At 37.3% G+C, this 16,701-nt stretch overlaps 1 protein-coding gene across 1 annotated transcript in view; it reads left to right on the forward strand.

Annotated features, from left to right (window-relative positions):
• Positions 1 to 16,701, forward strand: part of LOC145765559 (uncharacterized) — a 42,866-nt gene that overhangs the window by 17,867 nt on the left and 8,298 nt on the right. The window contains exons 3-4 of the mRNA XM_082577395.1: positions 3,767 to 3,859; positions 15,867 to 16,033. Coding sequence (XP_082433521.1) covers positions 3,767 to 3,859; positions 15,867 to 16,033 — 260 coding nt within the window. The remainder of the gene's footprint in view (positions 1 to 3,766; positions 3,860 to 15,866; positions 16,034 to 16,701) is intronic.

A 16,701-nucleotide genomic window follows, 5' to 3' on the forward strand; every position in this document is an offset into this window, starting at 1 on the left:
TGGATTTATTTATATTCAATTGAACACTGAGAATATGTCCTTATAATGTTTGTAATGTATTGTGTTTAAAGTTAACCGTTGTTATTGCGTTCATAAACGTAGTTGCACTGATGAGAATTTAATATTCGAAATCGCATTCTGCAACACTGTTTTTTGCACTCTGTAATGCCAGATGCAGATTTATCTGTAGCTTTCCATCACGCATTGAAGCGGTGATCTGATCATGAAATTTTCTACGGTTCGAGAAAAAGTTTTCTCTGCCTATAAAACGTTGAATGGTAGTTTAATCAATTATTTCTAAAAATGTATGGTCACATAAAAGGCATTATGAACAAAGTACGACTTTGGAAAGCTTACATACAGATAGGACATCTTTTCCACTTTCCAACTTTGAGAGACTATGGAATGCATCCGGAGAAGAAAACTAAATTTGAAAAATTGTTGTATGAATTTTTGGCTCGTTTCAAGGACTTCAAATCTCATGAACATTTGTTTGATATATTCTCTTCGCTATTCAACACGGACATTGACAAAGCACCAGCTGATATCCAACTTGAACTGATTGATCTTCAAGAGAAAAAGGATTTGAAAGCAAAGTATTTAAAAATGAATCTTGGCGATTTTCACCGAAAACATTTCAACCAAGATGACTTTCCACATTTCAAAAATCCATGGCTTCAAAAATGGCACTTTTTGGCTCAACGTATTTATGCGAACATTTTTTTCTAAAACGGGCGTCATGAAATCTCCCTATTGATCGGTTCTGACAGACCAACACTTGGAAAATGGACTTCGAATTGCGATCACTTCCATTAAAGTAAATTTGGAAAAAGCCGTCAGAAAAAGAAGCCAGCTGCAAACTTCTCACTGAGCTCGTTTAAAGACAGTGTGACAATAAATTTGAATAGCAGTTTTCTTCAGAAATTTATGCGTCCTAACTTATTATTTCTGGAAGGAGATAACCCCTAATATAAGAATAACATGAATAACAAGAAAAACTACTCTTTTGTGCCTGCAACTACTAGAAATCATATGTTAAATAAACGTGCGGCCCGCGGTTTCACCCAATTATTTATATCTGGCCCTCCTGTAACAAAGGTTGCACACCCCTGGCCTACAGGAAAAGAAGGTGACAGCTTCGCTGAGCTTCGACAAGCATGACAGCTTCGTTGAAGGAAATAAAATAAGATTTGATTTGTCGTTTGATTGCAACTGGATTTTTTGTTGGTTACTTTTCTCGGACATGTTGTTTTGTGCAAATTAAACATATCTGCTGCCTTAATATTCGTTTTATTTTAGATTATTATCACCGTTTGCATTTTACAGTAAAATGTTGTTAAATTAAGAGTTTTTGAAATTCTTTATGCCTTTAAATTTAGGCCAAGAAAGCTAGGAAAATGTCAACTTAGTTATTTTTAATGACCAGACAAACGTAAAACTCTCTTACACATATACAACTGTTCTACAATGACAAAGACCTTGCCAAAAACGATAGTATGAATAGGTCGCGCGACATTTCATAGCTAAAAATATGAATATTTTCAAGTTAAGTGTGGAACCTCAAAAATTAATTTATTGTCAAAAATCTTTTTAGAGCATTTTAGTATCACCACTTCCCATCTATAGAACATATTATTGACATACTTTTGGAAAAATGTTACACCCTACTACATAGCCTACATTTGCGAGCAAAAATTTTGGGCCATGAACATTAACAAGAGAAATCTGCGATCCAATCTCACTGATGTGCACGTGCAGACTTTACTGAGGGTTTCTATGTCGGACATGCAGCCAGAGTTCAATGAACTTGTTGACAACTTTATTCCATCACAGATGTCTCATTGACTTCAGCATCTAATGATTGAAGTACACTACGTTATTTGTTAATATAAATTCATTAAATACTGTTTTTGGTCTCTATGCTTTAAACTTAAAGTTTACATTATATTACAGTAAATACGATTTATTCCTTGTCTAGGTAGATAAATACGCGATTAATGTAGCGATTCATGAATCCGGCCCGCCAAGTACTTCATTTTCCCATATCAGGCCCGCCGACTGGAGAAGTTGCCCGCCCCTGTTGTAGAGGCTTTAAATTACTGACGCAGGCCCGGTCACCGAGATTGACAGAGTGAAGTTGTCGATTGTTGAAGTGTTGTCGTCGGGGAATTATCCCATCCATTAGGTGCCACTGAATGGAGAGCAGTCCTGAAAATGAGTTGCTCAAGCGCACACCCCAAGAGTCGAACCAGTGCCGCTTGATCTTGAAGCTTCTTTGTTCTTGAAGTCACGCGCTATGCGCTAACCAAGTACAGTACCAATTAACTGGGCTATCGGGTGAATGCATGGTTGCCAATCTGTTTGAAAGATGTGAAGAACTGGAAAAACACTTAAAATTTGGGACTGATGATCAAGCGCTCCAGAATAATTTTGTATATTAGCCTATCTATTTGCTTGGGCTCCATTTTGGGCTCCATTTTAGAACCCCCAAAAAAATTGGGCTACTTTTGGGCTACTTTTTGCATAAGCTTGGGCTCTTTTTTATATTAACCTCTGGCAACCCTACTACCAAATGCTTAGCGCAAAGAAACTGCTTTGGTTGCATTTCTAACGGTTGATCGGTTTAAACTGGTTAAAACCTGGTTTAAACCGGGCAGTTTTGACCACCTATTACTGGTCAAAACCCCTTTAGTGTATGAATCAAGTTGCTTTTTAATTGAATTAAAACTATTACCTTCCATGTTTAATAATGATGCTCAACTATATTTGGTTTTGATCAACAATAACCCAAATGCTGGATTTGGAACAAAAAATATTCAATTTCTCTGTTTATTTTTGATATTTCAATCAGTTGGTTACCGTATTTTATGAACCATAAAGCGCATCCGATTATAAGGTGCTGTCAATAAATTGCTTTGATTAGTTTTTTGTTCAGACATAAGGCGCACCGGGCTATAGAATGCAACGTATTTTAAGGAGTATGTGTTACGGTACCGTATAAAGCTCATTAAACAAAAATGCGTAATAAATGTAAGCAAGTCACAATAGTACAATGAGCAAAAGAAAAAATGGGCCCAGTGAACATTACAGTTGCTAGTTGCTTTTACCGTAGTTTATTGTGTAAGACGGTGGTTTATTTATATAATAATAATAGTATCGGTACTGGTTTTGAGTGTAGGCAATAAAGTACTACTTTATCCATACATTAGGCGCACCGGCTTGTAAGGCGCACGGTCAATTTATGAGGAAAAAAAAGGATTTAAATTGCGCCTTATGGTCCGTAAAATACGGGTATTTTAATTATTGAGAAAATTCAAATTCTAAAAATAAGTTTCTGATGAACCAAAAAATGCTTGGTAGAACGATAAACAATTCGCACAGCCAACTAAAGTACAAGAATTTATTCCAACAAATTTTTTTATATGAAAAACATTTCCCATCAAATTTTGCCTGACAGGTCGGTATTGGCGGCCATTAATGAAAGTTCAGGTGGCCATGGCCGTCAGCTATTTCGAGGCCTGCATATCAAAATGGTCACAACTCACAACTGCTTTTATATTTCCTAAATAGCCCAGGTAGCCGACCATTCACTACATAAAAATATTTTTCTGGGTTTTAACCAGTTTTGACCAGTTTAAACCTAGTTTTCACCGGTTAAAACCAGGTTTAAACCGCTTAGCACAGAGATCAACCCTGATTTCTAATTGTCTTTAATTGCACTTTTTACGTGTACATGCTGAATGATAGTTGTTTTGATGCCTTGTAGGCACTAGAGTTCAATTGATGCCAAGAATACCAAACAACGGGACACCGTCAACCAAAGCCATTGCAACACCAGAGTCAGTTGAACCCACAAAAGGTATGTTGGAGGCGAGCGCTGTTTTCTTAAAGTTTTCTGACAATCAGTGATGGAGCAACGTGCTTGTAGTACCACGTTCTCTTTAAAATGTGACCTTTCAGCCACACGCCAGAAATAGGTTGAACCAGTTATAAACGTTGACAACAGCAAGAATGATCCAGTAATCTTGACTTGAAGCATATGTAGCTAAACGTGATACAAGCATGTCCGTTTTGCGAAAGAAATCGTAAATTTCTCATATGGAAATAGCGTTGCCAATGTTTTGGACTGAATAAACGCAAACGGAGTCTTTGTTTCCAATGGCTTGTTTTCGCAGAAAGTAAGTGAACCACAGTCCACAATGCTAGAAACGTATTTGCGAACACCAGCTTCCCAAAATAGGGTGCAACCTAGTTCGTACCTTGAACCATTCGTACAGTCAGTTCGTACCCTGAAAAGATCGAGAGAAAAAAATTAAAAAAAGCCGAAGTCGCTGATCGCAGTTTAATAGCACAAAGCCGAAGTCGCTGATCGGAGTTTCCCCGAACAATTTGAAACAAACTCGAGGGTTGGGGTTAGCGGAAACTGCAGAAAAATGTTTGCGGAAACTGCGATCAGCGGACTTCGGTTTTGAGCTATTTTTTCTCTCGATCTTTTCAGGGGGAAAATTTTAAAATGATTGCGGAAACTGCGATCAGCGATTTCGGCTTTTTTTAATTTTTTCTTTTGATCTTTTCAAGGTACGAACTGACGGTCCGAACTGTTCATGGTACGAACTAGGTTGCATCCCCCAAAATATACTTCAGTTTTCCGTTAAAAGCTTGACAAGAGGATTAAACCTTTCTGATGCACCCACCAGGGCACATAGGACAAACCCTTCACTTGTATTTAATAAAAACGTGTTCGTATCTCAGCTAGAAAGAGTGTCCCTTTTTACATCGTTTGAACGTTGTTAGACGTTCAAACCAAGGATGCCAGAGCTTGTTTTTTCCACCTAGATCTAGGTTTTTTTTACCACATCTGGGTTTTAAGTTGCTGTTTTTTTCAAATTTAGGTAAATCTAGGTTTTTTAGTTTTTAACTTTGTACAGAGCTTGCACGGTATTAAAGCACTGGAATCCTCGGTAAATGGTCCACACTGCAACACAAAAATGATAAGGTAATGTTTTTTGCATCAGCTACTGTAGTCAGTGAGGTACAGCTGGTATACAGTAGTCTAGTTGTAGTGAGTTGTTGTGATCAGGTTTTAATTGATACGGTACATATATTTGTCATCATTTATTACGCTTCTCAGGGGTATTGGTATTAGGCTGCCTAAGCTATAAGACTCAAATATGACTGTTAGTGTAGACCTAATGTTAGAAACTTAACTGAACTCTTCTACAGTACCGGTATTCTGACAAAAATGAGTGATGAAAATGAAACACCCAAAAAGAAGCAAAAATTGTGGTATGGACAATCATTCAAAGGACTGGCTAAAAGTTCCTGAATTCAAAGATTGCTTTCAAATGAAAGAAGATGCTTCAAATAAAAACAACAGTTAATAAGCCATACTGAAAAATGCTAGCCTGAAAACTCTTCAGTCTCACAGCAAAACTGAAAACTACAAACAAAACTACAGTGCTGCAAAGTCTCATGTGAAAATCAATACCTTTTTAACACAAAATTTAGCCAGGCAGTCAGATCAAATTGCCAAAGCAGAAGCATTGCTTGCTAGTTATTTTTCTGAGCATCATGTACCATTCACTCACATTAATCATCTTGTTGATGTTTGAAGGAAAGCATTTCCTGATAGTGCGATTGCAAAAAAAATAAATATGAAACGCAACACCAAGCTTTCATACACTATCCAAGATGGTTTAGCTTCCCATGAAAAGTTGGCTATTGATGATATATATATGTCGAAATCAAAAGTTTTCCATAATCATTGATGAAAGCACTGACATTTCTGTTACTCAAGTTTTGGCTATTGTAGTATGATACTTTGACCAAAATAAAATGGATGTTGTTGATGCCCTTCTTGACATGGTTGTAGTAGAAAATGGGACTGCAGAAGGGCTGTTCCATTCTGCTGAATGTGTTTTTGGTAAAAGGAATATTCCTTTAAGTAATGTTATAGGATTTGGAAGTGATAATTGCTCCACTATGACAGGGAAGAAAACTGGTTTTCAAAGGTTGCTAAAGGATAAATTCAGTTATTATTTATGGTTGCATTTGCCACTCTTTTGCTCTATGTGCTAGCAATGCTGTGTCTGTGTTACCTTCATATTTGGAGTCACTATTAAAGGATTTGACATCTTAGTTTTCTAGAAGCAGTAAAAGGCAGAATTGATTTTTCTTTGATTCAAAAAGTTGCTGATACAGAACATCATCATCATCATAATCCATCGTCGGTTTGTTCCCCACTAGTGGGGGTGGCCGATTGTTTCCGCGCAGCAATTGTCTTAATCCCTTTTCTCCATTTCACCCTGTCCCTTGCATCTTTCTCCTTCAGTCCGACTTTTTTAAACTCATCCTTCACTTGTTGTTTCCACGTTCTTCTTGGACGATCGCGTTTCCTCTTCCCATCCACCTTTAGATCTAGTGCCTTTCTAAGAAAACTTCCTTCCTCCCTCCTTATCACATGTCCATACCATCTTACTCCATTTGCCCTTGCCAGTTCGTCTATGGTCTCTCTCATCTCTAGCATATCCAACAATTCTTCAGTCCCTTTTTCCCTTCTCGTTTTCACCCCACACATTGCTCTCACCATTGACCTTTCCGTTCTTCTCAGGATTGCCAGTTCACTCTCTCTCAATACTCTCTCAATAATAACATAAAATCCCAAAATTAGCACCAACACGATGGCTTTCTCGAGAACAGGTCATCAGCAGCATTAGAGCAGTGGGAAGCGCTGGTTTTGTATTTTCAGTCTCAATGTAAGACTGACAAGGTTGATGGTGCAAAACGGATTTATGATGCACTTGTTAATCGTGGAACAAAGCATATGCTTGCTTTTTTGCAATATGTTCTTAAAAAGGTAAATAGTCTCAACCTGGAATTTCAGTGTGAGCATTTTCGTTTGCACAAGTTGTATTTTATGGTTTCTACAGAATATAGAAATATTTTGAGTCTCTTCATCAGAGAAGATTACATCATGCACAGAAAATTGGGAGAAATAGATCCAAGCAATGCTGAAAATCATAAGAACATGTCAGCTGTGCACCTTGGTGGACGGACAATGGCCCTGTTGGAACAGGAACCCCTTTCTGTTGAAAGTGTTTGGAGATTCTAAATTGATTGTGTAAGATTTCTTGTGGAACTTTGTTTGCAATTTAGAAAACGGTTTCCATTCGATGAAAATAGCTTGATTGCCAAGTTGAGAATTTTAGATCCCATCAACGCATCTGATATGCCATCTTCCATTGCTAATGTAGCAGCCCATTTTAAATCACTGGTCACAGAAAACGAGTTAAACGATCTAGACCAGTGGTTCTCAACCTTTTTTCTTTTGTCGCCCATTTTCGTTACACAAAAATTTTTGTGGCCCATTAATTGTTTATGCAGGAAAAAACTACCAAATGGGTTTAAAAACAAAAAAACAGCAGAAAATATTTCAAAACAGATTATACCATGCATCAATGAGATGCGTGCTCCTGAACGTTATTGACCAACTTGTAGTTACAGTGGTTCTCAACATAAATGCCGTATTCCTTCTTTAAAAGACACAACTATTGTCAATTTCTCCCCACAATAATTCACAAAAAAATACTAAAAACAGATCTGCAGAAGTTTCAGTAGGCTACCGCTTTCAGTTAGGCTATGACTTGATGGTAATCACAAAGTGGTCTATTACATCATAAAATGTTGTAAAAACTCGACGTTGATGTAAAACTATGTGCTCAGTCATAAATAAAGTAACCATTTCAATAGATTATTTAGATAAATTTACATTTGATTTGCATTTCTTCCTAATTCCTTTCAACACGATTATTCCTTCCTTTAAGTTAAAAATTTTTCCTTATGGAGCCAAGTGGCCCCCTTTAAGAACCACACTGTTGTAGTTGCTTAATATCAACGTTCGTATATTATGCAACAGACGGCATTGATTACATCACGCCACCAAAATTATTATTTCAATATTTAGAATGGAAATTACCATTCTGCAGCATATTACAGCAGCACCATTCATTGTTGCTGCAATTAAAACAACTAAACAAAACACACAAGTGTAAAATTAACTATAGCAACACAAATGAAACTAAATTTTTTACTAACTCTGGCAAATTTTTAAATAGGTCTGTGGCCCACCTCAAAATCTTTTCATGGCCCACTAGGCCACTAGTGAGCCATGGCCCACCGGTTGAGAAACGCTGATCTAGACGATGAATGGAGAATTTGCAGAATGATGACAGAGCTACCGGTACACTTCAAGTGTGAGAAAAACAAAATTCCTGAGTTCTGGTACAAACTCCGAAAGCTAACAGATGGTGTTGATCAGCCAAAATTTCCTTTGCTATCTAATTTTATGACAAATTTGACTGTCTTGCCCCACTCATCAGCATGTGTTAAAAGAATCTTTTCACAAGTTAATTATGTAAAGACAAGTACCATCAACAAACTTAAGGTTCAAACTACCACAAACAGAATTCTTGCAAAGCAGATTGTGACAAAAAACAATGGCACATGTTCATCTTGAGAACCTGGAAAAGCGTTACTTCAAGATCTGAAAGATGGAAGTGCTTACAAGAGGTATGCTCGGGGACTTGAGCAAGTGAAGGATGCTGAAGAAATGATCCAACTTTATGAAAATGTGGATGACTAAAAATTGGAGTAATACAGCTATTTGTGTTACTAAACATTTATTTATTGTGAATTTGAGTTATTCTTTTCAACGTTATGTTCAAATGAAAAAGGCTAAGCAGGGTTTATTGCTAAGAACCAAGTTAGTTGTACACTAAACTGTAAGCAGGCATGATGATTCTCCTCAGCCGCAGTCTACAACTCACACAGCAAAAAGTTTAGTTCAAAAGTCAAAACTAACCTCATACATGTAGTCAGTTTTAGAAATTTTGATTAAACACACACTGAACCTTGCTAGCTAGACGCTTTACCATAAAGGCAATTTTGAGCCAAAGTCTTTGCTGTGAGCCCATATAGGCCTACCAAGCTCTTGTTTTTGTATATAGTTATTAGGATGGCTCTTATATGGGGGTAAAAATTTAAACTGATTTTTTTGCAGCTCTCAGGGTGTCAATTGGATACAATTGGTATAAAAATACTGCAGCCAAAATTTGATGCATTTTGATTGATCTTCACAGGAAGTCCAGAGGGGTGTAACTTTTGTAAAATCGTGTAATTTAGGGGTAATTTTGCATACTTTGTACATGAAATTTCTGAAATTTGTGCAGAATTAAAGCAAAAGTTTTTCTTCTATCCCACAAATCATTAAAGATGTGCATGGTTTGTTGTCCACGTCATCCTCAGTTTCTAAATCAAAAGCATTATTTATGTCATTAACTCGAGCCTCCTCCTTTGCTACTAGTCTATCTTGCTGTTGTCGCCTGGTGCTGATCTTTTTAACTTTTGCTTCTAACACTTTATCTTTTCCAGCCATACTTTCTTCTCTGTTGCCTTGCATTCTGATAAGGAATAGCCTGTCTTCTTTATTGCTAATTGTTTCCATTACATTGCGTGGCCAGAAAGGAAAGGTTTTACTAAGTTTTTTCTGAAATTCCTGTATATATACTTTTTAGTGGTTTGCCTTTGTCTCTCTGGTCTCTGTTAATCTTCATCAGCATTTGAAATTCTTGCTTGTAAAAAGAAATGATTTTTTCTGCCATTTTTTGCTTTGCAACACTGTAGGAATGTTAGCTCGCAAGTAAAACGTAAAACCTTAATCAATACAATTAGCTGCCTCCCTGATAACCTTGTTTGAATTACTTTGATCTGAGTTTGTCAGTTCTTCCGTATAAGCCACGAAACTGCAAATCACTTGCTTGTCAGTTGGTAACTTGCTACCTTTGATATTTGATCTTCTTTTTGTGGGAACTGTAGCGATTAGAAAATACCGAGGGTCATGTTGTGCTTAAGAAGACATAGCCTAGCAAACGTTTTTTCGATTAAATAGCCTACCAACTGAATACAAACTACACATATTGATTGTGATCTGCAATTGATAAATATGATTCTATGAATGTTTCACCACATAGCATAGCCTACTAAATGTCTAAGGTAATTCACCATTCCTAAGTTATCACAATTAGAATGGTTAGGAATTAGGATCCATGTCGTGATAAAGGAGAAGTGGAAAGAAAGAAAACAAAATTATTAAAGGACCAACAATAGTGACTCTAGTTCAACCAATAACTCTAGTTCACCCAACAGTTCACACGTCAATGCCTGCCTTCCAGGCACCCTTTTTCTCGACACTTGACACTTTATGATGATCACTTCGACCTTATGGTGAAGTCATCGAGAAACTGCAGGGAAACCATCTCACTGCCCAACCAGTTCCAAGTCACACCAGACACTAAAGCACCACCTGGCTCAGACCTGCCAAGAAAAGAGTGGGTGACTTTGAATCGCATCTGTAGTTGTGTACTGGTGTTGGTTGCTTCAAGCACAATATGTTTACCTGGGGATTGTGTGACTCACCAGCCTGTGTTTGTGGCGAACGTCAAACAGCACAGCACATCATAAATCACTGTCCAGTGTTTCGACCATCAGAACCCTGATATGAAAACATTGCACTGGTTGTAATGCAACAATTGGGAGATGTTGCCTGAATTGCTGCCTCATAAACAAGAAGAACCAATAACTTAAGTCTGACTCTGTAACGACTCCTTACATTTAACCTTATTCTGAACCTTGGAACAATGCAGGCGCGGATTTATGGGGGGGCCCGGGCCCCCCCCGAAATTTTGTGAAAAATTGTATGTTTCCGCATCAAATGGTTTGATATGCTTCTAAACAGCTGATATTAGTCCCTCGGCGTCACAATTGATGAAAATGGTTGTTTTAATGTCTATTTTCTAGCATATCGTATATGTCGTAGTATCATTGTTCATATCTGTTTAGCTTTTTCTTTCTTTTCAATTGATTTTTAAATTTTCTGGCCCCCCCCCGAAAAAAACTCTTAGATTCGCGCCTGGAACAATGCCTTAGAAATGATCAGCACATACTAGAGTACTAGACTGAAACTGGAGGTATTTGACTGAGCTGAATAGTGGTAAGTCATTTTGAAGGTGTTATGACATCACAGAGACATGTTTCCACTTTTAGCGATTCTCAAGGTAAAGCTGACAAGTAGTGACCAGAAAGATTTCAGTCACTCACATTTAATAAAAGTTGTGTGTTATACTGGTTAATACACAGATTATGTTGTTCTACTGCTTAATACGGTACCGGTACTTGCATTATCCAGCAGTTACATCAAGCATATTTTGCAATAGGTTGCCACATTACTTCTCATAATAGTGTTTGGCTGTCTGCTTGCAAAACCCTACTTGTTAAAAAAATAGTATGGATCATAATAATACTGTGTCAAACATTGTAACTGTGGAGCCTAGATGACCTTAAATACAGAATTTACCATGATAAATGAAGTATGTAAGTAGCACTGTAAAACAACCCGATTAAGTACCAAATTTCTTAATTTTCATTTCAAATCTGGACCCCCTAAACATTAATAGATTGGTCTTAAACTTCATAAATATTGTTTTTGTACCAAGTGTCACCTATAAAAAAAAGTTAGGGTGTTTTGCTTCAGGTCGGGGCATCAGCCGCACCCTACTATACATAACCAAAAATGACTAAAAATGACCGAAATAAATAAAATTGACCGCATTTTTTCAAGCCATTTCAGACAAATGATCGAAAAGTCTCAGCGAAAAAAAAACCCACATTGCAATTACCATACGCAGAAACACATGATAGCCCGTGCCGCCTGCAGCTGCAAACGTTGGTACTGCAAGGACTTTTCTTAGTGACGTTACAGTTACATCGTACAAAGCGAAGAATGTTATCAGGAACCGCACTCAAATCTGTCAGAATAGGATCGTAACTCCCATTGGATAATTTCCAGCCCTAATCGAGCGGATTTAGTTCAACGCTCATCAGTGTTTTCCAATCACCTGCAGATGGATTCGAAGAAAATGATACTTTGCAGCATTTTTGGTTGGAGCGAGAGACTGTGGCTTGATTGTCGTTTTAGATGTTGCTGCTGCCTTCATAAACTGATGGTAGCGCAAATCTTCCATCGCCCAGTTTTCTTTCCCACCATGGCTAAAAAGATAAAAATTGTATATTAAAACTGAACACACTTCTTAAACTTTTATTGATGATTTGGTGGTAGGACTTGACATTATCGTTATAATACTAATGTAACTTTTTAAGTTACCTAAACATTAACAATTTAAGTCCTTTTTGTTCTACTTCCTCTGCAGTGGCTGTTTCGTCTTCGAATGCTTTAGCAGTTTCTTGGAACACCTCCCTTGTCCCAAACTTTTTCACTCTTCAGGGTACTAGTTTTTCCTGACATAAAAGATTATAGATATAAGAAGCCTGTGCATAGCTTAACCGAAAAATTAGTAAAGAACGAAGGCAGTTCCGAATATGTTCATCGTGTACAATTATATTAAAAAGAATACGATAAGGCTTATCTAAATACAATATTTCGTAAAGTAACATTTACATCATTCAAGCAAGTAAAACCAAGTTTATCATGAAAGTTCCTAGTTGCCAAAAACAAATTGTTGGTTACCTTGTCCAAACAATGAACATGTAGTATCACAACCCGACCAAGCATGGATGAACAAAATATGACTTGTAATGACATCTCCAGTTGATTTGACCAAATCTTCAATTTTCCAGGTTTTTTTTGTCACCTTTGTTGCTAGCATCAGAAAGCATGTAGAGATGCATACCATTTTTCCAGTGAAACATCAACAACACTAGAATATCAGTGTCAGCCGCTACTACAATCACATCTTTGTTGTTATCTTCTGCATACTCCAATGCTGCTGAAACGATTTGAGTGTCCGCATCTCCCAAACTGTTTCGAACATCATGACCTTCTCTTCGCAGCTCGTCTGATAGGAAAGATATGAACTGTGATTTATTCTGCTTGTTCTTCGAAAATACTTCTTGGTTGAATGTTGGGATCATTTCTAAGTTATCCAAACTTACAAAGGCACTCATTTTCCCTGTTCTTCGTTTGTGTTCATGATCTTTGATGTAGGGACCATTATCATATCCATCAAAAACTATACACGATCGTCCATATTTCTTGTTTACATACTTTGTGTATTGATCCAAAATTGACCGATATGGACGATTTTTGAGCCACTTTACTTTATGCAGCAGAGCACCTACATCCAGTATATGAAATGATTGATCCCATATGTAGGTGGAGGATGTGACATCTTTCTTTATAGCCTGTCCCAGTTTTGCTTTGCTTGATTTTCGCATCATTGAATTCTGAAACAGCGAGGTAGGAACGGCTGTCAGCTCATACTGGAAATAGCTTTGTATATCCTCTTCTCTCTCAATCAACACAATTCAATTCCGGGTCAAACCCTAATATGACTACACTAATACCAACATGAATGCATGTGTCTGACACTCTAAAGCAGTTCGCCTTCAGATATCAACTGCTCCTCGTAGGCTACTGAAACGGTACAACTGTGATTGTGAACCAGGTGATCATGGTTTCATCCGGTTTGAAGTTCAAGTCAGTCTACGCACAACAAAGAGCCTGTGAATTACGTCGAAATTGCATGCTTTTATCACCCAGATCACATATGACAAGCTGACAATGCTAAAGTAACCCAGTTTTACATAGAAAAGAGATTTCTGGTCGTTACAATTATATAAGAAGACTTTGCATTGCATTACACATACAAATTGTTGTTTATTAATTTTATTTTTTTCTGTCGTCACTACAGTAGGCTATATAAATCCGAAATTTTGTTTTTGTACACCATTCGCTCTGAAGATGCGCATTGCCATGATGCGCGAAACGTCAGTGAAGCAATAAACAACGTATCTGTTTCTGCTTTTCCTTTCACATTCATCAGATGAACGCTGCAATTATTGCTAGAAAAGATACGTAGGCTAATATTCCTGGTAAATATCCAAACTTCTCAGTATTCACTTTATTTGAAAATCGAAAAAGTGAGTTTTGACAAAAATTAGATAGAAATACCTACCTTTACTAAATTTGCTAGCAAATTTTTTGCTCAAAGCTGATTAAAGAGGATTTTGGATATGTTAATCTACATAAAATTGCGCTTCTTTTGGTACCAAATTTGTTAAGTTACGAAATTTTTCTCGGTTGGCCATTTTTTTGAGTTTAGATGACTACTCTATAAAGAAGTGAGAGAGGAAGGTAGCGAAATTTTAGCAATATTTTTCTTTATTTGATTTAATTTTTTCCTTCAAAACAAAGTACGCCTCACAATAAACCTGTTGAAATACAATAGTTGTACGTAATGGTAATATAATACTATAACGTAATATTGCGAATCCTTTAACTCTCATTGTTGTGGCACAAAACAATTCTTTGTCCAAATATTTGAATAAAAAAGGCTCATCCCTAGACGTTTCTGGTTCAGGTGACTTTTTGATGAATGGCTTTGACAATGTTTATTTTGACTAAGGGACCAGAAAAATGGCTTTGACAAGGGACCAGAAATGGAATTTTTACATTAAAAATGATAACAGGGAGATGTGTCCGATCTCCAGACCTTTTTGATTTTGAGAGACATCGAACATATGAATAGAGTAAAGGTGGAGGACAAAATGTAACAAACTTGAGAAGGATTATCGTTGGATTTTCAAAAAATTGCCGAATAGGGAACTAGCCGAATAGTAGCAGACCCCTTTTACAACCCTAAGTTGTAAAAAATTTTTAAAACTGTCTGAATCAACTAAAGAAATAGGAGCTCATGTCTCTCAACCTCTGTTCTGATTTCTCCGTGTTATTGAAGATGAAAAGTTATGCAAGGAACCTTCATTAAGGCCGCAACCGAACAATTAAGCATAACAAATAAACAAAATCAGGTCTGAATCAAGGTTACGATTTTAAGCTGAATATTGGTATCCCTTGGAGAAGTGTGTTTAGTTGTACTGTCATTAAACTCAGCTTAAAGCTGCGTGTCATCTCTGCGTATATTCTTTTTTTTTCTAACTTTGTGGGATTGTTTTCTGCAGTGGTACACTCCCATCGTCACCAGCTAACATACTCGACAGATATTTCTCTTTCTGTTTTTTGTTTCGTGTGATACGTTTGTATTGCAGGGTGCAAGTGTCAAACACCTTTGTCATCTTTATGCTCTGCTGTTTTCCAGTCTGAAAATAAATTTTTGTTTTATTGAATCAACGTATAAAGACATTGAGCCAATGCTAAAGAACTGGTTTGGTGATTGAGCTGTTGTTATTACCGGAATGGCCCGTTTCGGTGAGTCCGATTCGGTGAGTCCGATTCGGTGAGTCCGATTCGGTTAGTCCGATTCGGTGAGTCCGATCCCTTAACGGGGGATTTTTTCAATTTTTTATTTTTAATTATCGAGTACCGTAGCCTAATTATCATTGCCGTTTTAGGGTTAGGGGTTAGAAGTTAGGAACTCACCGAATCAGACTCACCGAATCGGACTCACCGAATAGTAGCAGACCCTGTTATTACAGCCGCACGTTTGGCTCTTTTATGTCCAGTAGATTGTTATTTGTGACAAGATTCAATGATATGAATCTTATGTTCATATTCCTTGCTTTACCATTGAACCATAGCATGCATTGAACTAATAATTGTTGAGGCAACAAAGAAGGCTTTGAATCCAGACAGCAAATTGTGTTTTTTTTACATTGATTCAACGTCTACAGATGTTGAGTTAATGTAAAAAGCGGCTGATTTGCTGTCTGGAAACATGTTGCTGTAAGGGCCAGTTGAGCACTCTCGAAGTCAGCTTGTGAAAACAATTATGTATATTTCTGTACTGTACTCATCGGTTAATGAGACTAAGATTATCCATTGCTTGTTCTTTTTTCAGGGGCAAGTCAACCCAGTGTTGCCCCCATTGTGGGAGGGATTATTGGGGGGCTGATTGCCCTGACAATCATAGTGTTTCTCGTCTACTTTTTCATCAAGAAATCCAGTGATAAGAAGCGCCCTCCCGGTCCCGCCTCCCCCCCACCTAAGGAGTCCGTGAATTTCAAGGTATGTTGTTGCGCATCACCTCAATTTGTGATTGGCAGTTACCACATCAAGGTATTGTTTTGTCGTTATTAGAATTGGCAAAGTTTAGGCTTATCACTTAAAAATAAAAATTTAATTAGCGCTATCTTGTAAAACCATGATTTTCTTAATGTCCGCTTGTAGAACTTTTCACGACGTTTTTTTGTTTTTTCACCATCTCTGTAATATCCCACACCACCAAATCCGTCATTTTTACATTGACTCAACGTCTGCAGACGTTCAAAAAATTGCCGAATAGGGAACTAGCCGAATAGTAGCAGACCCCACATGACGTGCGAGGTCTGTTGGGCTGTCATAGTATGATAGTTTTACTCGCTGTTTGTCTCCGTGCTGCCTTTGTCATGTTAAAATTGGTCGATATCACGAATTTCTCTTTTCTTTCCTACGTCAGTTTCATGCTTTGATGATTCACATCTCCTATGGTTACTGCATGTGGTGCAATGTTTCATGACGTGGTCATTCGAAAGTAGCTGATACTGGTGGGATATCATAGATGGCAAAACGGCATCACTTGTTTAAAATGTTTAACTAAGAAAAGACAGTTTGTTCAGAATCCGTTGTTTATGCTGAAATGAAATACTGCAGAGTGCTGCTGCTAGTTTCTATTACACCAATTCACTTACACTCAA

This window comes from Aplidium turbinatum, chromosome 2 (genome assembly GCF_918807975.1).
Source record: "Aplidium turbinatum chromosome 2, kaAplTurb1.1, whole genome shotgun sequence".
In the NCBI taxonomy this organism is placed as follows: domain Eukaryota; kingdom Metazoa; phylum Chordata; class Ascidiacea; order Aplousobranchia; family Polyclinidae; genus Aplidium; species Aplidium turbinatum.